This window comes from Chiloscyllium plagiosum, chromosome 5 (genome assembly GCF_004010195.1).
Source record: "Chiloscyllium plagiosum isolate BGI_BamShark_2017 chromosome 5, ASM401019v2, whole genome shotgun sequence".
Taxonomy (NCBI): domain Eukaryota; kingdom Metazoa; phylum Chordata; class Chondrichthyes; order Orectolobiformes; family Hemiscylliidae; genus Chiloscyllium; species Chiloscyllium plagiosum.
Window position 1 is genome coordinate 37,184,706 of NC_057714.1, and position 18,942 is coordinate 37,203,647.

Genomic DNA, 18,942 nt, shown 5'->3' on the forward strand with positions numbered 1-18,942 from the left:
TCCCCACCCCCACCCTCCTCTAGCTTATCTCTCCACGCTTCAGGCTCTCTGCCTTTATTCCTGATGAAGGGCTTTTGCCCGAAACGTCGATTTTGCCTGTCCTCGGATGCTGCCTGAATTGCTGTGCTCTTCCAGCACCACTGATCCACAACAAGCTGACACAGTTCTACTCAAACAATTCCTTGCAGATAATGTTCCAGACACCACCATCACCATACAGCAGAACAGACTCAGTAGAGATAGGTGCACAGTGGAAAAGGAATTGCTCTTGGAGTCCTCAGCATTTACTCTCCAGTCCGGGAAGTATCATGGCATCAGGTCAAGGAAACCTGATTACACGTACCACTCTCCCTCAGCTGGTGAATCAAACAACATTCTTCCATGTTGAACATCATTTGGAGGAAGTACCAATATGCACTGAGTGGGAGACTTTAGTAATCATCATTAAAAGTGGTTCAGCAGAACTACTAGCTGCTTGACTGAATCTGTGGCAGATAGTGAGGGAACCAACAAGGAAGGAAAAACAAACTTGACCTCATCCACACCAAACTGCCTAACACAGATACAACTGTCCATGACAGTGTTGATAGGAGTGACCACTGCACAATCATTGCAGAGAGGAAATCTTGTCTTCACACTGAGGATATCTTCGATTGCGTTTGGTGAAATTACCACTGCGCTAACTGGGTAGACTTCGAACAAATCTAGCAACTCAAACTGGGCATCCATCAGCAGAATCATAGTCAAAAACAAACTGTAACCTCATGATCTGACATATCCCAAACTCTACGATTGCCATCAAGCTGAGGAATCAACTCTGATTCAAAGAAGAGTGTATAACATACTGAGTTATCACCAAGATATCCAAAAAGATCTCAATCTTGAGAAGTTACAACACAGAATTATTTTTTGCATGCCAAACAGTATAAGGAGCAAGGAACAAACCTAACAAAGCATATTCTCAACCAACAGATCAGATCTAAGCTCTGCAGTCTTGTCACATTCAGTTGTGAATGGTGGTTAACAACTAAACAACTCCTCGGAGAAGGAGGCTCCAGAAATATTGCCTTCTTCAATGATGGGGAAGCCTTACATATCAGTGCAAAATATAAAACTAAAGGCATTTGCAACAATTTTCAACCAGAAGTGCCAACTGGATGATCTATCTTGACAGTTCCAGAGGTCCTCAGCGTCGCAGATGTCAGTTTTCAGTCAATTTGATTCACTACACATGACAGCATGAAACACCTGAAGGTGCCAGATACTGAAAAGTCCTGACAACCCTCCAGCAATAACTTCCCACCACACCCATCCAACTACTACCACCATACTCCTTATTTACACTTACAAGTGCAAGGTAAAAAGCTCCAAAATGTATCATGCTTTCCATCCCACACATTTAAAGGTGTGATTCAAATCACTCTCATGAACTAAGTAGCAAAAATGTGTTTTGTCACTGAATATAATATGTTGCTTGTGAAAATAAAATTGGAAGTTAACAACTTTTCTAAAATATGATTTTGTGATTTTTTTAAGTGACTATCAAAATGGTGGGGGGTTGAATCTTCCTCTTTGATTTTAACTGGTAGATCTCATAACATCCTTGGGTGAATACTGTGGATTTCACACAAAGCAATACTACTACTTTGGAAAGAATTTTTCGATCTCTTAAGGCACTCAAGACAACTTGGTTTTAAGTTTCAGATTTTCTTCCAGAAATGAAAATTCCTACACTCAAATTCAACAAAAGAATTTAACCACATCAAAATGCAGGCACACAACTAATTCTTTTTTTTCCTTGAGATAACATAAATGCCCCACATGATAACCATTCAATAACCAACTTTCTTCATCCAGTAACCTTTAAAAAAACCTAATTTTGGATTAAGCTGATTACACCATTTCATAACCTTTAGTATAGTCATACTGATGGCATTGGAATGGTACAGAAAAGGTATAAATGTAAGAGAATTAAGTTACCATTGTCTTGTTCATTATCTTTTTTGGTTCAATCACAATATCCAAAGGAGTGAATTTCACAGGCTCCTTAATCTGCCTCCTTGATCTCTTGGTCCCATCTGGTAAAGTTTCCATGGTGATATCTGCTTCCAAGTCACTACTACCTGCTTGGTCACATTCTGAGCACTGCCTGTAGGACAGAACAGATCAGTGATAGAGGACAAACATAACTGGAGAGGCCATGCAAATACTGGGGCTACAAAAACAGGTAAGAAGCTGGGTATTCTCAGTGATTAACTCACCTTCTAACATCCCAAACACTTATCAGTATTTAAGAGGCGTCAGAATGTTAAGGTTAGTCTCCACTTGCCCGAATAATTGTCGTTCTAATAACACTCAATCCACTCAACATAATCCAGGACATTACAGTCTATTTGATTGCAGCCTGTCCACCACTGTAAACTTTTTCTCCTTCCACTACCTGTACACTGTGACTCCAGTGTACACCATCTTCCGCAACCTCTGATTTAAGTTCCTTCAATAGCATGTTTCGAATCTGCAAGCTCTACCGCCCAGGAGAACAGAATAACAGATAAATAGAACACCATCACCCGCAAGTTGCCCTCCCCCTCTAAGTCACATCCATCCTAGTTTGGATGTACATCACCTCTCCTTATTGTCACTCAAATCAAACTCTTAGGCTTCCCTGCTTAAAAGGACTGTGGGAGTAACTTTGGCTGCAGCAGTTAAAGGAGACAGCTCAGCATCACATTCTCAAGTATAATTAGGGAATTATGGATGGACACTAAATGCCAATGACAATCCTTGGCAGTGACACTCCCAGCCCACAAATGAACAAACAGGAGCCTAAGGAGTATTGGTAGAATTGCATGAATTTTCTGCATTGAAGTTTTCGCTTTCAGCACGAGGAGTAGTCTCCTCTGGGGGCAAGTATTTTCATTAATCAAGCTTTTTTTTTACTGATAGCAAGTGGGCCTCATGTTTTTCCACTGCAAACACTGAGTCAATGCTGCAAAAGCTGGCAGTTAGCAACATGAGTTAATTGACAGAGCTGGTTGTAGTTATCAATACATTTTCATTCCCATTTCACAGTCCTTAGAGCATCCTGGAAAAACACATATCATACACACCTAAAATGAGGGAGAGTTACATCAGAATACCTTGAACAAAGAAGTATGAGTGAACAGAAATCTACTCAATAATTCAGTACTAAATGAAGTACATAAAAACTTAAAAGGATGAGACACTTCTTCCCTTGAGGGTTTGTAACAGGGATTTAAACCATGCATCTTCAAATGGGTCAAGGCCCATGACAAATTCAATCATGCCTAGCTTATAAATATGTTTTAAAATCTCATGAACCACAAAGAAAAGGGCCAGGAACTTTCAAAAGAATCACAGCTTTTTGGATAGCTTCAGACAGTTATACACTTTTCATTACACTCCAAAGTGATTCATAAAGACACAACAAAGAAGGACAATCAATAAAACACAATTTCTCTACAATAATCTTATCTTGTAGAGTACGCTCAGTCTAATTAAAAGTGAAACCCAAGTTGGTAAACAGGAGCACTGCTCAAGCATGAAATTCACAATAAGAAGTTGCCATTCTACCAAACACATATTACAACCAACTCACAATATTTACTTTTCTTTTGAATATTTGGTTGATTATAAATAAAGGTTATAAACTGAGATATGAATCAAAAATGTTGGTTTCTTCTCAAAGATGGAAAAAAAAGGTAAATTCTCTACAGATCAGTCTCAAGACTTCATTTGTATACAGTCTATAAAATAATGACCATGCTGATCTGAAACTTCCTAAGTAATCAGCAAAATATGAAGAAACTTGGTAGACCATAATATCCTTACATTATTTAGTTGGTTACATGTATTAAGTGCCTGAAGAAACAGCGATTTTCATCATCCAAAAATTTAAACATTCACACACCTATTTTTGAAATAGCTGACCTATAATAATGTTAAATATGAAAATGCACAAATACTTCACATGCAGAAATTCACCAAAAATCCTTAGACAGCCACTTCCACCTAGAAGGTCAAGGGCAGCAGCAGATTTATGGGAGGAATACCACCTTTAAGTTCCCCTCCACTCATCATCCTGACTTGGAAATATATCGCTGTTCCTTCACTGGCAGTGGATCAAATTTCCTGGGAGTGCCTCCCTAATAGCACTGTGGGTCAACCTACAGCAGGTGGACTTCAGTGGTTCAAGGAAGCTCACCACTAACTTCTCAAGGACAACTAGGGATGGGCAATAAATGCTGGCCAGCCAGCAATACCCACATCCCACAAATGAATTTTTAAAATTTTTAAAATATCTTATCAAACGTTAGAACAGGTTTGAGCAGCTGAATGGCCTACACCTGTTGCTAAATCTTGGACTCTTGCATATTAAATGAGATCTTGTAAATTGTTGAATATACAACCATCTATCAGCAGCACTTGGGTATTAAGTAAAAGGTGTAACTTCATGTGATATACTTTCGTAATTCCAGAAAGTACTTGCAACCGGCATAAAATTTGTAACGAAAATCTCCATGAAATACTTATTGTAAAAGTTTAGAGTGTTTAATATCCTTATAATATGGATTGAATGAAGCAACAAAAAAGCAAGTTATGCTACTATGATGTAATACAATCCACTAAACAGCTGGAAGGAGACAAGCAAATATATGAGAAAATCTTGCGACGTGCAAAAACAAGAGTGGTAATAGCACATTACCAGAGAACAGTACACCACAGAACAGGGCCTCTGGCCCACCATGTCTGTGCTGACCATTCTAAACTAATTAGATTACTTACAGTGTGGAAACAGGCCCTTTGGTCCAACAAGTCCACACCGACCCGTCGAAGCGCAACCCACCCATACCCCTACCCGGAGGAAACCCACGCAGACACGGGGAGAACGTGCAAACTCCACACAGTCAGTCACCTGAGGCGGGAATTGAACCCGGGTCTCAGGCGCTGTGAGGCAGCAGTGCTAACCACTGTGCCACCGTGCCGCCCATCTGCCTGCACATGGTTCATGTCTTCCTAATCCCTGCCTGTTCATTTGTCTGTCTAAATGCCCCAATCTCTACATACGTATCTGCTTCTATACCTTCCCTGGCAGCATACTCCAGGCACCCATCACTCACTTTTAACTTCTCCCCTCTCACCATAAACCTATGTCCCCTAGCATTTGACATTTTCAGCCTGGAAAGAAGACTTAACTATCCATCCCTAGCAAAAACAATCTAAGTTTATCAAAACTTTTTTTAGATTAGATTAGATTTAGATTAGATTACATTACAGTATGGAAACAGGCCCTTCGGCCCAACAAGTCCACACCGACCCGCCCAAGCGCAACCCACCCATACCCCTATATTTACCCCTTACCTAACACTACGGGCAATTTAGCATGACTAATTCACCTGACCTGCACATCTTTGGACTGTGGGAGGAAACCGGAGCACCCGGAGGAAACCCACGCAGACACGGGGAGAACGTGCAAACTCCACACAGTCAGTCGCCTGAGGCGGGAATTGAACCCGGGTCTCTGGCGCTGTGAGGCAGCAGTGCTAACCACTGGGCCACCGTGCCGCCGACCATATCTAATTTCTTTATATCTTTATATCTAATTTAGCCCAATTTAGGCAACACCTTGGGAAACTTTTTTTCCACCTTCTCCAAAGCCTCCTATTGTGTGGGGTCCAGAACTACACACAATACACCAAATGCAGCCTAACTAAAGATTTCCACAGCTGCAACATGACTTGACAAAATGCGCTATCCGATGAAGGCCTGCATGCTGCATCCCTTCTTTACCACTTTATCCACTTGTGTTGCCACTTTCATGAAGTTATGGGCTTGCAACCCAAGGCCCCTCTATATATCAATACTTCTAAAGGACCTAAGCATTTACTTTATACCTTTTTCATGCATTTGACCTTCCAAAAAAAATCATCACTTTGGATTAAATTGCATCTGCCATTTCTCCACCCAACTTTCCAAGTGATTTATATCCTACTGTACCTTCTTCACTGCCCATAACACTACCAACTTTCATGTTGTCTGCAAACCTTACTAATTTCATCTAAATCATTTATATGGGGATTATATATTTAGTAGGGGATTTCAGTTATTACAATAGTAACAGGGAATTTGGTTTAGTGTGAAAGGAATGGAGGGAACAGAATTCTTGAAGTGGATATAGGAGGCTTTCTTTTGCCAAAAGCAAGTCCAACAAGTTAGGATACAGTTCTGGATTTAGTTTTAGGAAACTAAGTTAGGAAGATGGAAGATACAACAGTGGGAGAGCATACTAATGAGAGAATTAGTATATAATTTAGTTAGCTTTTTTACTAAGTTGCGTGATTTAGCACAAGTAGATTGCAACCAGCTATTTGATAACAGTGTTAGAACAGTGTGGGAAGTATTCAAAGGAGAGATTCAAGAGGTTCAAAAGTTCCCAAAAGGAAAGGATGAGGCAGCCAAATCTGGAACCACTGAATGTTAAAAAGCATATAAGGCAAGATTAGGCCGAAACTGGAAGCTCAGATCAGACATTGAGCAGTCAATAATGCAAAAACCAGAGAGGCATATAGAAAGCATAGAGGTGAAATGAAAAGGCTGATTAAGAAAAGGAAAACAGGACATGAAAGAATATTTGCATGTAAAGTCATGGAGAATATAAAGAGACTTTATCAACACATGAGAGACACAGCTATCTTGACTAAAGATCCTAAATTGGTTGTCAGTGTGCAATTGTTTTCACCCTCTCCGGATTATCCAGCAAATACTGCACGACTGCAGAATCACATCTAATGTTGGATACTATGTGGTGTGTTTTACAAGCACAGGCTGGTTGGACATACAGTCTGCTCTGATATAACGCGATAGCTCTGTTCCCATGTGATCCCGTGTTATAAGAAAATTGCGTAATAGCAGCACCATTTAAATCAATGGGACCAAAATCATGTTATAGCCTATACATGTAAGGAAAGTTTGCATTCTAAAAATAATGGTTTAAATTCTTCAATTGCATTATAGCCAATTCACATTGAAGAAACATGCATTATAGCAAAACCATCTGTAGTCAGTATCATGCATTTGCAAAATGCAGAAAGATATGTTGATTTATACAATCCCCCTTTTTTTGGAACGGATGGGCTACGTACATGATACCAAACCAGCGCTGAAATTTATACACATCAGGTAAAACTTGCTGTTTCACGCTGCTACACTACAGTTGCAATACAAGTGGTGTTTACCAGGAACAGGTTGCTGCCAACAATTCAAAAAGATAGTTGTAGACTGAAAACTCATTTCTGTGATCTGAATTTCAGTACTGAGTTTTGACAAAATCCCACATGCAGACTGGTCATAAAATAAAAACCCATTGATTTCAGGGAAACAAAGCAAGCTACATACAAATTGTTTCAGCAGAAGAAACAAGGAATAACGACCAACAGCCACAGGTGTTTTCACAACTGAAAGGCTGTTTCCTATGAGGTTCCATCTGTTTCAGTATTAGGTCCCTCTGCTATTTTTTTGAATAAATTAGATTTGGACTTGAGAGTAGGGAGCATGATCAAAAAGTTTACAAAACACCACAAAAACTGGCCACATTGGTGATCGTGAGAACAAAAACTGTAAACTGCAGGAAAATATCAATAGATCAGTCAGGTGGGCAAACAAGTGGCGAATGGAATTCAATGAACAGATTTGCGAGATTATACATTTGAGGTGCTCAAACAAGGCAAAGAAATAATAATAAATAAGAGGATATTTAGACGTATAGAGGAAGGGAGAGGCCTTGGGAGTGCTTGTCCCACTGATACCTGGAAATTTTTTAAAAATTCATTCACAGAATGTGACCATTCATTGCTTGACACTTGTTATCCTTGAAAAGGTGGTGGTGACCTGCCACCTTGAACCACAGCAGTCTCTTGTGGGTAGACTCACGATATCATCAGAGAAGGAATTCCAAGATTTTGAACAGATGACACTCAAGTAACAGCATGAAATTTCTGAGTCTGGACACAGAGTAGCTTGGAGGGATATTTACAGGGGGTTGCATTCCCATTGGGCTGGTATCCTTGTCTTTCTAGATCGTAGTGGTGATGGGTTTGGAAAGTGCTTACTAAGAAGCCTTGATGAAATTCTCCCCTGCATCTTGTATTCTTCCACTGAGTATTAGTGGGGGACAGAGTTAATGTTTGTAGATATGGTGCCAATCAAGCAGCTGCTTTGTCCTGGATTGTCAAGCATCGCGAGTGTTGTTAACAAGATAGTTAAGATACCACGTGAATATTTTGCTTTGTTAGCAAAGGCATTAAAAGGATCAAGCGTTACAGAGAGAAGGTGGGAGAATAGGATTAAGAAACATATCAGTCATGATCATTGGCAGAGCAGACTCAATAGACTGAATGGAACAATTCTGCTCATTTATCTTATGGCCTTTAGGAATAGACAGATTAAGCCCCAGGGCTAGATAAATCATTAGTTAGGTTACAATGTGTATATTGCATGCAGTTTGATTGAGATATACAAAGCTCTGAGCAGTCTTTATAGTTTGAATGCCAACAACCTTTTCCCTTAACAAAGGTGTCAGTGACTAGGACATATAGATTTAAAGTTGTTACATTATGGACCAGACCAAACCCCTTTAAATATATCACGGAGATAGCTTAGATCTTAACTTTTATCTTATTTAAAGTTAAGTGTACAGTGCTGCGTTCCAGATGTAACTTGCTTGGTTACACTACTCAGCTTTAAGCGAAACACACTTTATTCTTATTCTACAGTTAAAATACAAAGAAAAGAAAGAAGAATTGACACAACTTTAACTCTATGTGATAATTTAGCAGAGTAAAAACTACTAAACAGCAACAATATAGTAACATTCCACAAACGTACCCCAGCAAAGGCAAGATCAGTAAAACAGATTGCCTCACATGGGATTCTGGCAGAGAGAGGGAATCTAAGCTACTGAGTCATACCCAAAATAGATGTAACATATTTCACAACCAACTTCAAAACCCCAACAATTACAAACAGTTCTGGGATAACGCGTGTTTCGGGTGTGTGATTTGGCTATAATGTCGCTGAAGAATTATGAAATTGTATTATTGAGGACGTTTACCTCCATTGGCAATAGAGCGATTCCAGTGAGGATTGATTTGCGAACTTCATAGAACATAAAACATAGAACACAGAAGAATTCAGCGCAGTACAGGCCCTTTGGCCTCGATGTTGCGCCGATCCAAGCCCACCTAACCTACACTAGCCCACTATCCTCCATATGCCTATTCAACGCCCGCTTAAATGCCCATAAAGAGGGAAAGTCCACCACTGCTACTGACAAGGCATTCCATGAACTCACAACTCGCTGAGTAAAGAACCTACCCCTAACATCTGTCCTATACCTACCACCCCTTAATTTAAAGCTATGCCCCCTCGTAATAGCTGACTCCATACGTAGAAAAAGGTTCTCACGGTCAACCCTATCTAAACCCCTAATCATCTTGTTCACCTCTATCAAGTCACCCCTAAACCTTCTTTTCTCCAATGAAAACAACCCCAAGTGCCTCAGCCTTTCCTCATATGATCTTCCTACCATACCAGGCAACATCCTGGTAAACCTCCTCTGCACCCGTTCCAGCGCCTCCACATCCTTCCTATAGTATGGTGACCAAAACTGGGATAACGCGTGTTTCGGCTGTGTGATTTGGCCAGATGCGGCCGCACAAGAGTCTTATACAACTGTAACATGATCTCAGGACTCCAGAACTCAATTCCTCTACCAATAAAAGCCAGCATGTTCTGTGCATGCGCTGATGTCCGCGCCAAAGTCTCTGCACTGTTCTGCGCATGCTCGATGTCAGCACCAGTCTTCTTGCCATGCTGCACATGCGAAGTCTGTGCCGAAGTTTTTGCGCCACTCTGTGCATGCACGATGTCCGTGCCAGCCCTCATGCTGTACAGTACTTCATCACTTTCCTGATTAAGAGCTTATGCCCAAAACTTCGATCCTCCTGCTTCTGATGTTGCCTGACCTGCTGTGCTTTCCCAGCAACACACTCTTGACTCAGATCTCTAGCATCTGCAGTCCTCACTTTCTCCTGTACTACAGGTGTGCCAACATCAGCTGCCAACAGAGCAGCTTTATGTGTCAGTTACTATATACAAAACAGCTTTCTTACATTTTATATATCTACAGCGTTACATTTACTTTTGTTTTGTTAATAAATATGATTTCAACCTTCATTCAGGCTGGGCTATACTTTGTGTTAGACTTTTGGGTGATTTTTATGTGATCATGAGTTATATTTTTTTGCTGGTCTGCCCCAACCCCACTTGTCCCATTGGCCCCATTATTTAAATTAAGCGATGTTATATTAAGCGAGATTTCACTGGAACACAAGTACGGCATTATATGAGAACTACCCATAATGAAAACTAAACTAAAACCCTGATTCTGTGGGACCCCGACTCTACCCATTCATGATTCCACTGTTTATCTTTAAAACAAGCACTCAAGGATCTCACAAGCTGTTAACACTATTGGCTTGCATAAGGCAGCTCTATACATACAACTCAAAACCTCGCCAAAAAGAAAGGACAAAATACTGCCATAGTATTGTCACATCTCCACCCTTAAGAAAACGTGAGCCATCAATATACAAAGATGGCTTCATGTTTAAAAATCCTTAGCCTTAGGCTATTATGACATCACAATATATTGACTCTAAGCATGGAAACTTTCAATCCTTTTTTTTTGCCACCAAACATCTTCACCTTCCTTCATGAAAGTGAACCAGGGATTACAAAATTAAATGAATTAAACTTCACTAGCTCACTCAGAAGACAGCAATCTGAAACTGCTGTACACTCTCAAAACTGCAACGGAATGTCAGTATTTGTTTTCAAGTCGGTAGAGACACAATCATACTCTGGACCTTCTGAGTTACTGACAAGAGCGCAACCAACTAAGTCACAGCTGACATTCTATGTACTTCCAAACATTATTCATTACACTAATGGATTCTTACCAGTAACTGTTTTTGGTCTTCTTGGGCATCCTAGTGAGGGGTGGATCCAAGCATCCAAGATGGTAGTAGAGTTTGCAAGTGTCACACAGAACAAGGAGGTGCTGGTCATGATTCTTCTTACAAATCCCACAGCTATTAAAAAATAGAAAATATTAATTGATCATCTAAAATTGATTCAATTCAAAATGCTTTGAAGTCGCATGAGTACTATCTGACCAAATCGCATTTGATCACAATAATGAAATCAGGAAAAAGAAACGCCAATTCATGACTTTTTTAAAAAAAAATAATTCAGGGACATGGCTATTGCTGTCAAAATCAGTTTTTTCCGATTCCAGCTTTCCTCCAGACGTTTCTGGTGAACCAACTTAGTGAACCACTACAGGACATGTGGTGAAGGTAGTCCAACAGTGAGAGTAGGAAGAAAATTACATATTTTGAGCCAGCAATGAAGGAGTAATGGCAAGCTATTTCAAAATCAAGATGGTGCCTTACATATACAGTAATTTCAAGACAGTAAATGTGGCCAGTTTGCATGCACTGTCTTTCGAGATGGCAGAATGTGCACTGTCAAATAAAGCTCAGCAAACTGCAGTAGTGTATATCTCTCAGATTATATACATTACAACCGTGCTGTGATGATGGGCAGAATTAATGCTTAGGGTTGTAGATGGAGTGTTGAGTAAGTCAATTGCTTTAATAGTGGTGGAAATGCTGGAAATACTCAGCAGGACTAGGGGCATCTGTGGAGAAAAAGGAAGAGTTAATGTTTAAAGTCATGATCTTTCATCAGAAGAGTGCTGCTTTTTCCTGGATGGTAACAAGTTCCTTGAGCGTTGTTGGAGCTATACTCGCCCAAGGAAATAAAAAGTATTCTATTATCCCAGGAAAGGCTCGGAAGAGGTGAGTTATTCAATGCTGCACATCCAGATTATAACCTACTCTTGTGGTCATAAGATTTATGTGGTTGACCCAATTATGTTTCTGGTCAACAATAACCTTTAATGTAGCTGATGGTGAGAGGATCATCAATGGAATAACATAAATCATGTAGTCGTTGAGAAATTAGTTCATGATCACTTAAGAGTGAACAACATTGCTGTGGTTCTGGAGTCACATGTAGGCCAGACCAGATAAGGACGGCAATTACCTTACCTAAGGGACACAATTGAACTAGATGGGTTTTTAACAACAGTCAACAATGGTTTTCATTAGACTCCTAATTTTTTAAGTTACTAAATTCTGGTCGGATTTGACCTCGAGTGCCCACGAATAAATAAAAAAAATTTGCCATTCAAGCAAGGACAGCTTTGGGACCTAAGTAATGATATGTAGGTGCTAGTTGGATTTCAGAAGTCACATGACACCAGGTTATAGTCCAATAGGTTTATTTGAAACCACAAGCTTAGGTAGAAGAGGGATGTCACTATACACTTCTCAAATGGATGCCCAGAGTACTTTTGGCAGCAATTGGGCAAGTGTCTCCACCTTACTTGCATAATCAGGATGGTTAAAAAATACATTTAAAGTAAAAAAATAAAGAAAAACCCAAGAGAGTTCAACATAAATTAGCTGCATTCATAGTTGTTTCATCATATTAAGAGCACACCACTACCAATATTCAGAGGACAAGAAAGGCACTCACATCAGAAGGGTAGCCACAATTACACATATTTTAAAACATTTTGATAAAAAAAATCAAATAAAAGTGACAATTCTCCTGACATACAGAATTACTATAACTAACGGAATAAAGTGGACAGACTCATACTTATAACATTAACTATTTTATCACCTGTACAATACAGCTGGAGGTGCTACTGATTTCAATGCTCCCCCATCTTTCTTACTTGGTCGTCGTTCCTTTGGTGTACGTAAGATCACAGGGAAATTCAATTTCTTTAAAAAACAGAATATAGAACAAGGGGGCAATTAGTATATAATGAAAAACTGAGCATTGTAGCAGAAAACTTACTACCCTCCCATGCAATATAGTTTGAAAAGCACTTCTGGAGAGCATAGCAGTTTTAAATCAATTTTGAAACAACAGTATACATAAAATTAACTTTAAAAGGCTTTACAGAATAGTGATTTGCAAAATGTTTGAATGTGACATGCGGGAACACGTTACTTTATGTTGTGAAAAATGCTACCTTCGACAAAAGAATATTGAAGCAGTTTGTTTTCCACATCATCCAAATGCTTCGGTGTTCCATAGGTTAATTAGAAAAATTATCTTATTGGAACAAGCTCCCTACAAAGCAGACAAGATTCTCTTTGGGTTTTCACTAATCTGCAGAATTCTTGCTTCCCAGACAGGAACCATCTATCAAAGTCATTTCATAGTGGCCCTGTGGGCCTGCGTCTGTTCAGCCAACTGGAAAAATGTGTCATGCAAGCTGCGTAAATGAATCCTGCCACTGTCAGTTTTACTGCATGGAGTTGGAAATGTATTAGAAAATCTTGTTGCCAATTATACTTTCCTATTTTCTGATTTGGCATATTGCAACTAAGCTAAGATTTAGCAGTTGATAGGCAAAACATCTTAGATGCATCACAAATGGTATCCAATTACATTAGATTTTCAGGATCACAAAGCAATGCAGTGCCATTGTTCGCATCGATATAAGAGTAACTATACATGCACTGTTCTCAATGACCGCTGTGCCTCAACCTCAGTAAATGAAACCACCCTTCAAAAATATCCAGCAGATAACAGATTCATGTCAAAGAGCTGTAAATTTTAATTATCTCCGATTTATCTGTTCTGCATAGACATTTCATTTTATTTTAATTTATTTATAGATTATGCATGCACTGATAACGTTAACTAGCTCACTCACCCCCCCTAGAAGTCATTTCATTAACTGGAAGCTACGTAAAAAAAAAACCTCTCGCCAAATCACTTGATTCTGCATATAAGTTATAATTTGGTAGAATGATATATTAAGGCACAACTGTCTACCACTAATAAACATGCCAAGCAGAATTCAATCAATCAATATTCATTTTATCCAGAAGCTCTCTGCATTAATCAAAACAAGATGGGCAAACTTATTAGATCTATATTTAGCTTCTAAGTACCGCTTCACTTTACATACTGTACAATTGAGAAATGAAACGCAGTGGGTTGGTTGGGAGAGCTAGGTCTATCAATTACTCCAAATCTAAAGAAATAATTACATTCTCCAAACAAGATAGCTATTATAACTTCAAAACAAAATCAAAAGAATCTTGCAGGTGAATGGCTGCAAGCTTGATTCAACCAGAATTCATAACCCTCAGAGTACTGTTTGATCAAATAGAATTTTTAGTCACTAAATTGTGCGGTGCTACGTGGTTAAAAACAGCCACTCGGCATATTGCACCTACTAACCTGTCCAACAATGTTGCTGAGTGTACTCCATAGTGTTTGACCTTCTCGACGCAGTTTTCCATTCATATTTCTCAGGTTTTCTAGAGATTCAAACAACTGGATAACAGGGAAATGTACATGAGCAATGAAGATAAATAGTAAAATATTAAAACAAAAAAAAACTACTTTCATCATTCAAGGTCATTTTGTTTGTTTTACTGACTATAGGAGGCACTCTAAACTTACAGGTTTACAATGCCTTGGAAAGCAGTAATCACAGACAATCTGTTTAATATGAAGAAACAATAAATGCACACAAGGGTCAGCAGTAGAATGGAAGGGGGAAAGTAACAAATGTACTGATGGAGAGGACAACTTGCAATTGATGCAAGAACAGCAATGAAGTTTACATTAGGAGACTACAATGAAATTTTATACCATACTGACATGCATCTTGGACAAATTTCATTTGGGGCAAAGTCAAGAATGATGACAATGAACTCAGTTCTGCCCTACCACAGAGTAACATCGATTGTACTGTTCTCAGTAATGTATTGAGGACTGGTTTAACCAGTGACAAAGTTTAAATCTAGATATACTCCTAGTAACATGGTAGAAAATAGAAACTGCCCATGAATTTAATTTGCATAAGAAAAATCTCACTGGTCATAAAATCACAGAATCCCTACGATGTGGAAACAGGTCATTCGGCCCATCGAGTCCACACCGATCATTTCAAGAAACATCCCATCCAAACCCCTACCTTATCCCTGAACCTCAGAATAACCATGGCTAATCCAACTAACCTACACATCACTGGACACTATGGGCAATTTAGCATGGCCAATCCACCTAATCTGCACACTTCTGGATTGCTGGTGGAAACCAGAGCATCTGGAGGAAACTCAGAAATGGGGAGAACGTGCAAACTCCATATTCATCCGAAGCTGGAATTGAATCTGGTGCTGTGAGGCAGCAATGTTAACCATTGTACCATCAAGATGAATAGCCAAGGTCTTTTTCCCCAGGGTAGTGGAGTCTAAAACTAGCAGGCATGGGTTTAAAATTAAAGGGAAATGATTTAAAAGGGACTTGAGGGTCAATTTTTTCACACAGAGGGTGGTGTATATATGAAACAAGCTGCCAAAGGAAGTAGTACAGGCAGGTACTATTACAATACTTACAAGACCTTTGACCAGGGACATGGATAGGAAAGGTTTAGAGGGATATAGGACAAACACAGGCAAATGGAACTAGTTCAGTTTAGGAAACCTGGTTGGTCTGGACAAGTCGGGTTGAAGGGCCTCTTTCTGTACTGTATACCTCTGACTTGTGTGTCGTCAGCTTGGTGACCCTTCTGATTTTGTATTTCTTAAAAATGTGTCAAGTTTTAAGGTCAACAACTAACATGAAGCCATTTGGTTTCAAAAGTCCCATGAAAAATATTAAAACTTTTCAGCACTGAAAATAATCTTGTGAAGTACTAAATAATTGGTTTAGCTTGTCTATTAATAAATTATTGACACCAAAAGACACTGGGCAATTTTAAATAATTGTAGAGTGATATCACAAAGTACTGAACTTATGCAACTTTATGTATGTGTGCTATTTTGCACTAAAGTATCTAGTCACAACTAGAACAGACATGTTCCATCATACAGACAAAAAAATTACAGATTATGCAGGGATAAAGAATCATGATTATCTGGTTTGTTTCAAAGTACTATTTATTTTGAGCATATTCATGTTTTCAAAGTTGGGTCAACTTAACAGCTCGAGTCTAATTTCATTCTCCATATTCAAAGCCATTTCTTCAATGCAACTGGTTGTAACAAGCTTTTTAAAATAGTTTTGCAAAAAATCCCATAAATGTTTTAAAAAGTTATGAAGGAAACCGGAATTATAATTGTTATTAAAACAACTCAGCCAATTTAAAAAAATGATTGTACTCTTGATAATAGTTAACTCTGCAACTTTTATGTAAAAAAACAAGTGTGAATTGAGTATTTAATATAAATTTCAGACACATTGTACACAATTTTGCATAAAACACCATTTTAATGTCTCCCAGGGCAGATGGATAATGGGGAGGATATCTTGGGGGACAGAAACATTTCCATCAACAATATATTCATTTAAAGGAATATTCATGTAGAAGAAATCCCAAAAGATCATGTGCATAGTCATGATATCAGAATCCAGAACTTAAATTGAAGAACTTATTTTACATGTTTTTGTGTAGGCTTGTATTGCACTACAAAATGAAAGTAAGCATTCTATTGAAGAGGATTTCATCCAGTTTATAAAAATTATTGAACAGTGCAGCAGGTTGTACCAAAACACGATATTGTTATTATACATAATTGTTTCTCCAATTTTCAGAATTAAATGCAAAAATGCAACTGCATAATGTAAATTTACAGATAACTTTCTCAAATATTCATATTATACTAACAAACAGTAAATACAATCTTTGCATAAAATATCCATGAGCTGATGTGAAGTGATGTATGACTTCCAATAAACTCCAACAAACTACCTATCACCTGAATATCATAGCTGTGATATTTCCAAGAACAAATGGAGAAAATTACTGTAAAAAGTTAACACAGCTTAACATTGTTGTGGACACAGTATATTCAAATGCTTTCAAATACATGTTGAGCTGGTTAGTGACCATAAGACACAGGAATAGGCCATTGAGTCCATCATATCACCTCCATCATTCAATGAAACCATGATTGATCTGATAATCGTCAACTCCGCTTTCCTGCCTTCACCTTTATAACCCTTGAATCCCTTACCGATAACTACCTGTCTATCTCAGCTTTGCTTACTGACAGCTCTCTACTGAAAACAGCATTAAAAGATTCAAACTGTCTCCTGTTCCTTTGCCTTTCTTGATCTGTTTTTATCACGCTTTTAGCAACATAGTCTTATGATGGTTTAATGCAACAAGTAATATGATATCTGATCTTTCAAATTAATTACAGGCTATATGAAGAGGTACAAAATTTCCAGCTGGAAGATGCACAAACTTATAGTGACATCCATGTTGTATTTTCTTCCATTGTTTCATAAATACAAATATTAATTTGAAGGATTGTAGTACATATTCATGGATTTAAATCAATGTGAAGAAAGGGTTAGAAAACAAAATGATTTCAGTGCAAAAGTTTAACTCATCAAACTAACCTTCAATGGACTGCAAATAAACGTCATTCAAATCTTAATTTTAAACATCAATGCATCAATGACGCTTTCCTGTGTATCATGTTCCACACCTCTACCTTCACATTTCACCGCATAAGAAATCTTACTGCATGGTAATTTTAAAAACATTTCGAGGAAATGGGCTTCATGGCTGGGCCAGCATTTATACTCCATCCCTAATTGCCTTGGAGATGGTGGTGGTGAGCTGCTTTTTTGAAATGCTGCAGTCAATGTAGTGTAGGTACACTCACAATGCTACTAGGGAGTAGTTCCAGAGTTTTAAAACAGCAGCACTAAAGGAGCTGTGAGAAACTTGAAGTTAGAATGAAGAGTTGTTTGCAAGTGGTTACTGTTCCCATGAATCTCGTGCCCTTGTCCTTCTCGCTGGTAGTGGTCTTGGATTTCAAAAATGCTGTCTGAGGAACCTTAGTGAATTCCTCCAGTACATCTTGTAGATGGTACACGTTGCTACTACTGAGTGTCAGTGGTGCAAAGAATGAAAGTTTGCTGATGTGGTGCTAAGCAAGCACGCTGCTTTCTTCTGGAAGGCGTCAAGTTTTTTGAGTGTTGATGGAGCTACATTCATCCAGGTAATAAGTGGAGAGTAATCTGTCACACTTCTGACTTGTATATAGTGGAAAGTTTTTGGGGATTCAGGAGGTAGGTTACTTGTTGCATGATTTTAACCTTTGGCTGCCTCTTTAAGTCACGGTATAAGAGTGGTCCAGTTCAGTTTCAGGATAATGCTAACCCCATTTGTTTCTTACAAAGAATCCCTGAATACAGAAACTGCCAGTAAATAATAGACTTTAAGACTATTTTCTTTTTCTAAATAACATGTAAGTGAAATTGCTATGAATTTTGCTCTTACTTCCAATCTTCCTGATGTGTGTATAATGGTACAATTCCCTCTTAGGGTTACAGTAATATCTATATGGATCACTTGAACACCATACCTTATTGTATTCTACATGAAGTGATTCCTGTTCATTTTGAAGTTTATCTTTTAAGTTCTTCTGTTCACAAATGTTTTCCTGTATTTGCATCATGCGCATGTTCCTCTCTGTAAGAACAACAGCTGGAATTGAGAGACTTGGAAATTAATAAAATGCCCGCCAAAGATATGAGCTAACAACCGTTAACAGGTATCCAAAACATCAAAGTGGAGCTGAATAGTTTAAGAGAACATAGAACAATCAAGCGCAGAACAGGTCTTTCCGCCCTTGATGTTGCACCGCCATGTGAACTAATCTAAGCCCACCCCGCTACACCATCCATCATTATCATTATCCAAGGACTGTTTATATATTCTGGATCTGGAGTAAACAACCACAA

The 18,942-nt window shown here is 38.7% G+C and overlaps 1 protein-coding gene across 13 annotated transcripts in view; it reads right to left on the reverse strand.

Annotated features, from left to right (window-relative positions):
- The window catches only part of phf14 (PHD finger protein 14), a 290,569-nt gene that overhangs the window by 170,533 nt on the left and 101,094 nt on the right, over positions 1-18,942 (reverse strand). For all 13 annotated transcript variants that reach the window (XR_006311667.1, XR_006311666.1, XR_006311664.1 and 10 more), the window contains exons 10-14: positions 18,564-18,670; positions 14,416-14,511; positions 12,835-12,938; positions 11,040-11,171; positions 1,981-2,149 (exon numbers count right to left, since the gene is read on the reverse strand). Coding sequence is in view for 8 of the 13 variants with exons in the window: in XM_043689855.1 (XP_043545790.1) it covers positions 1,981-2,149; positions 11,040-11,171; positions 12,835-12,938; positions 14,416-14,511; positions 18,564-18,670 (608 nt within the window). In the remaining 5 variants the exon portion in view is untranslated. The remainder of the gene's footprint in view (positions 1-1,980; positions 2,150-11,039; positions 11,172-12,834; positions 12,939-14,415; positions 14,512-18,563; positions 18,671-18,942) is intronic.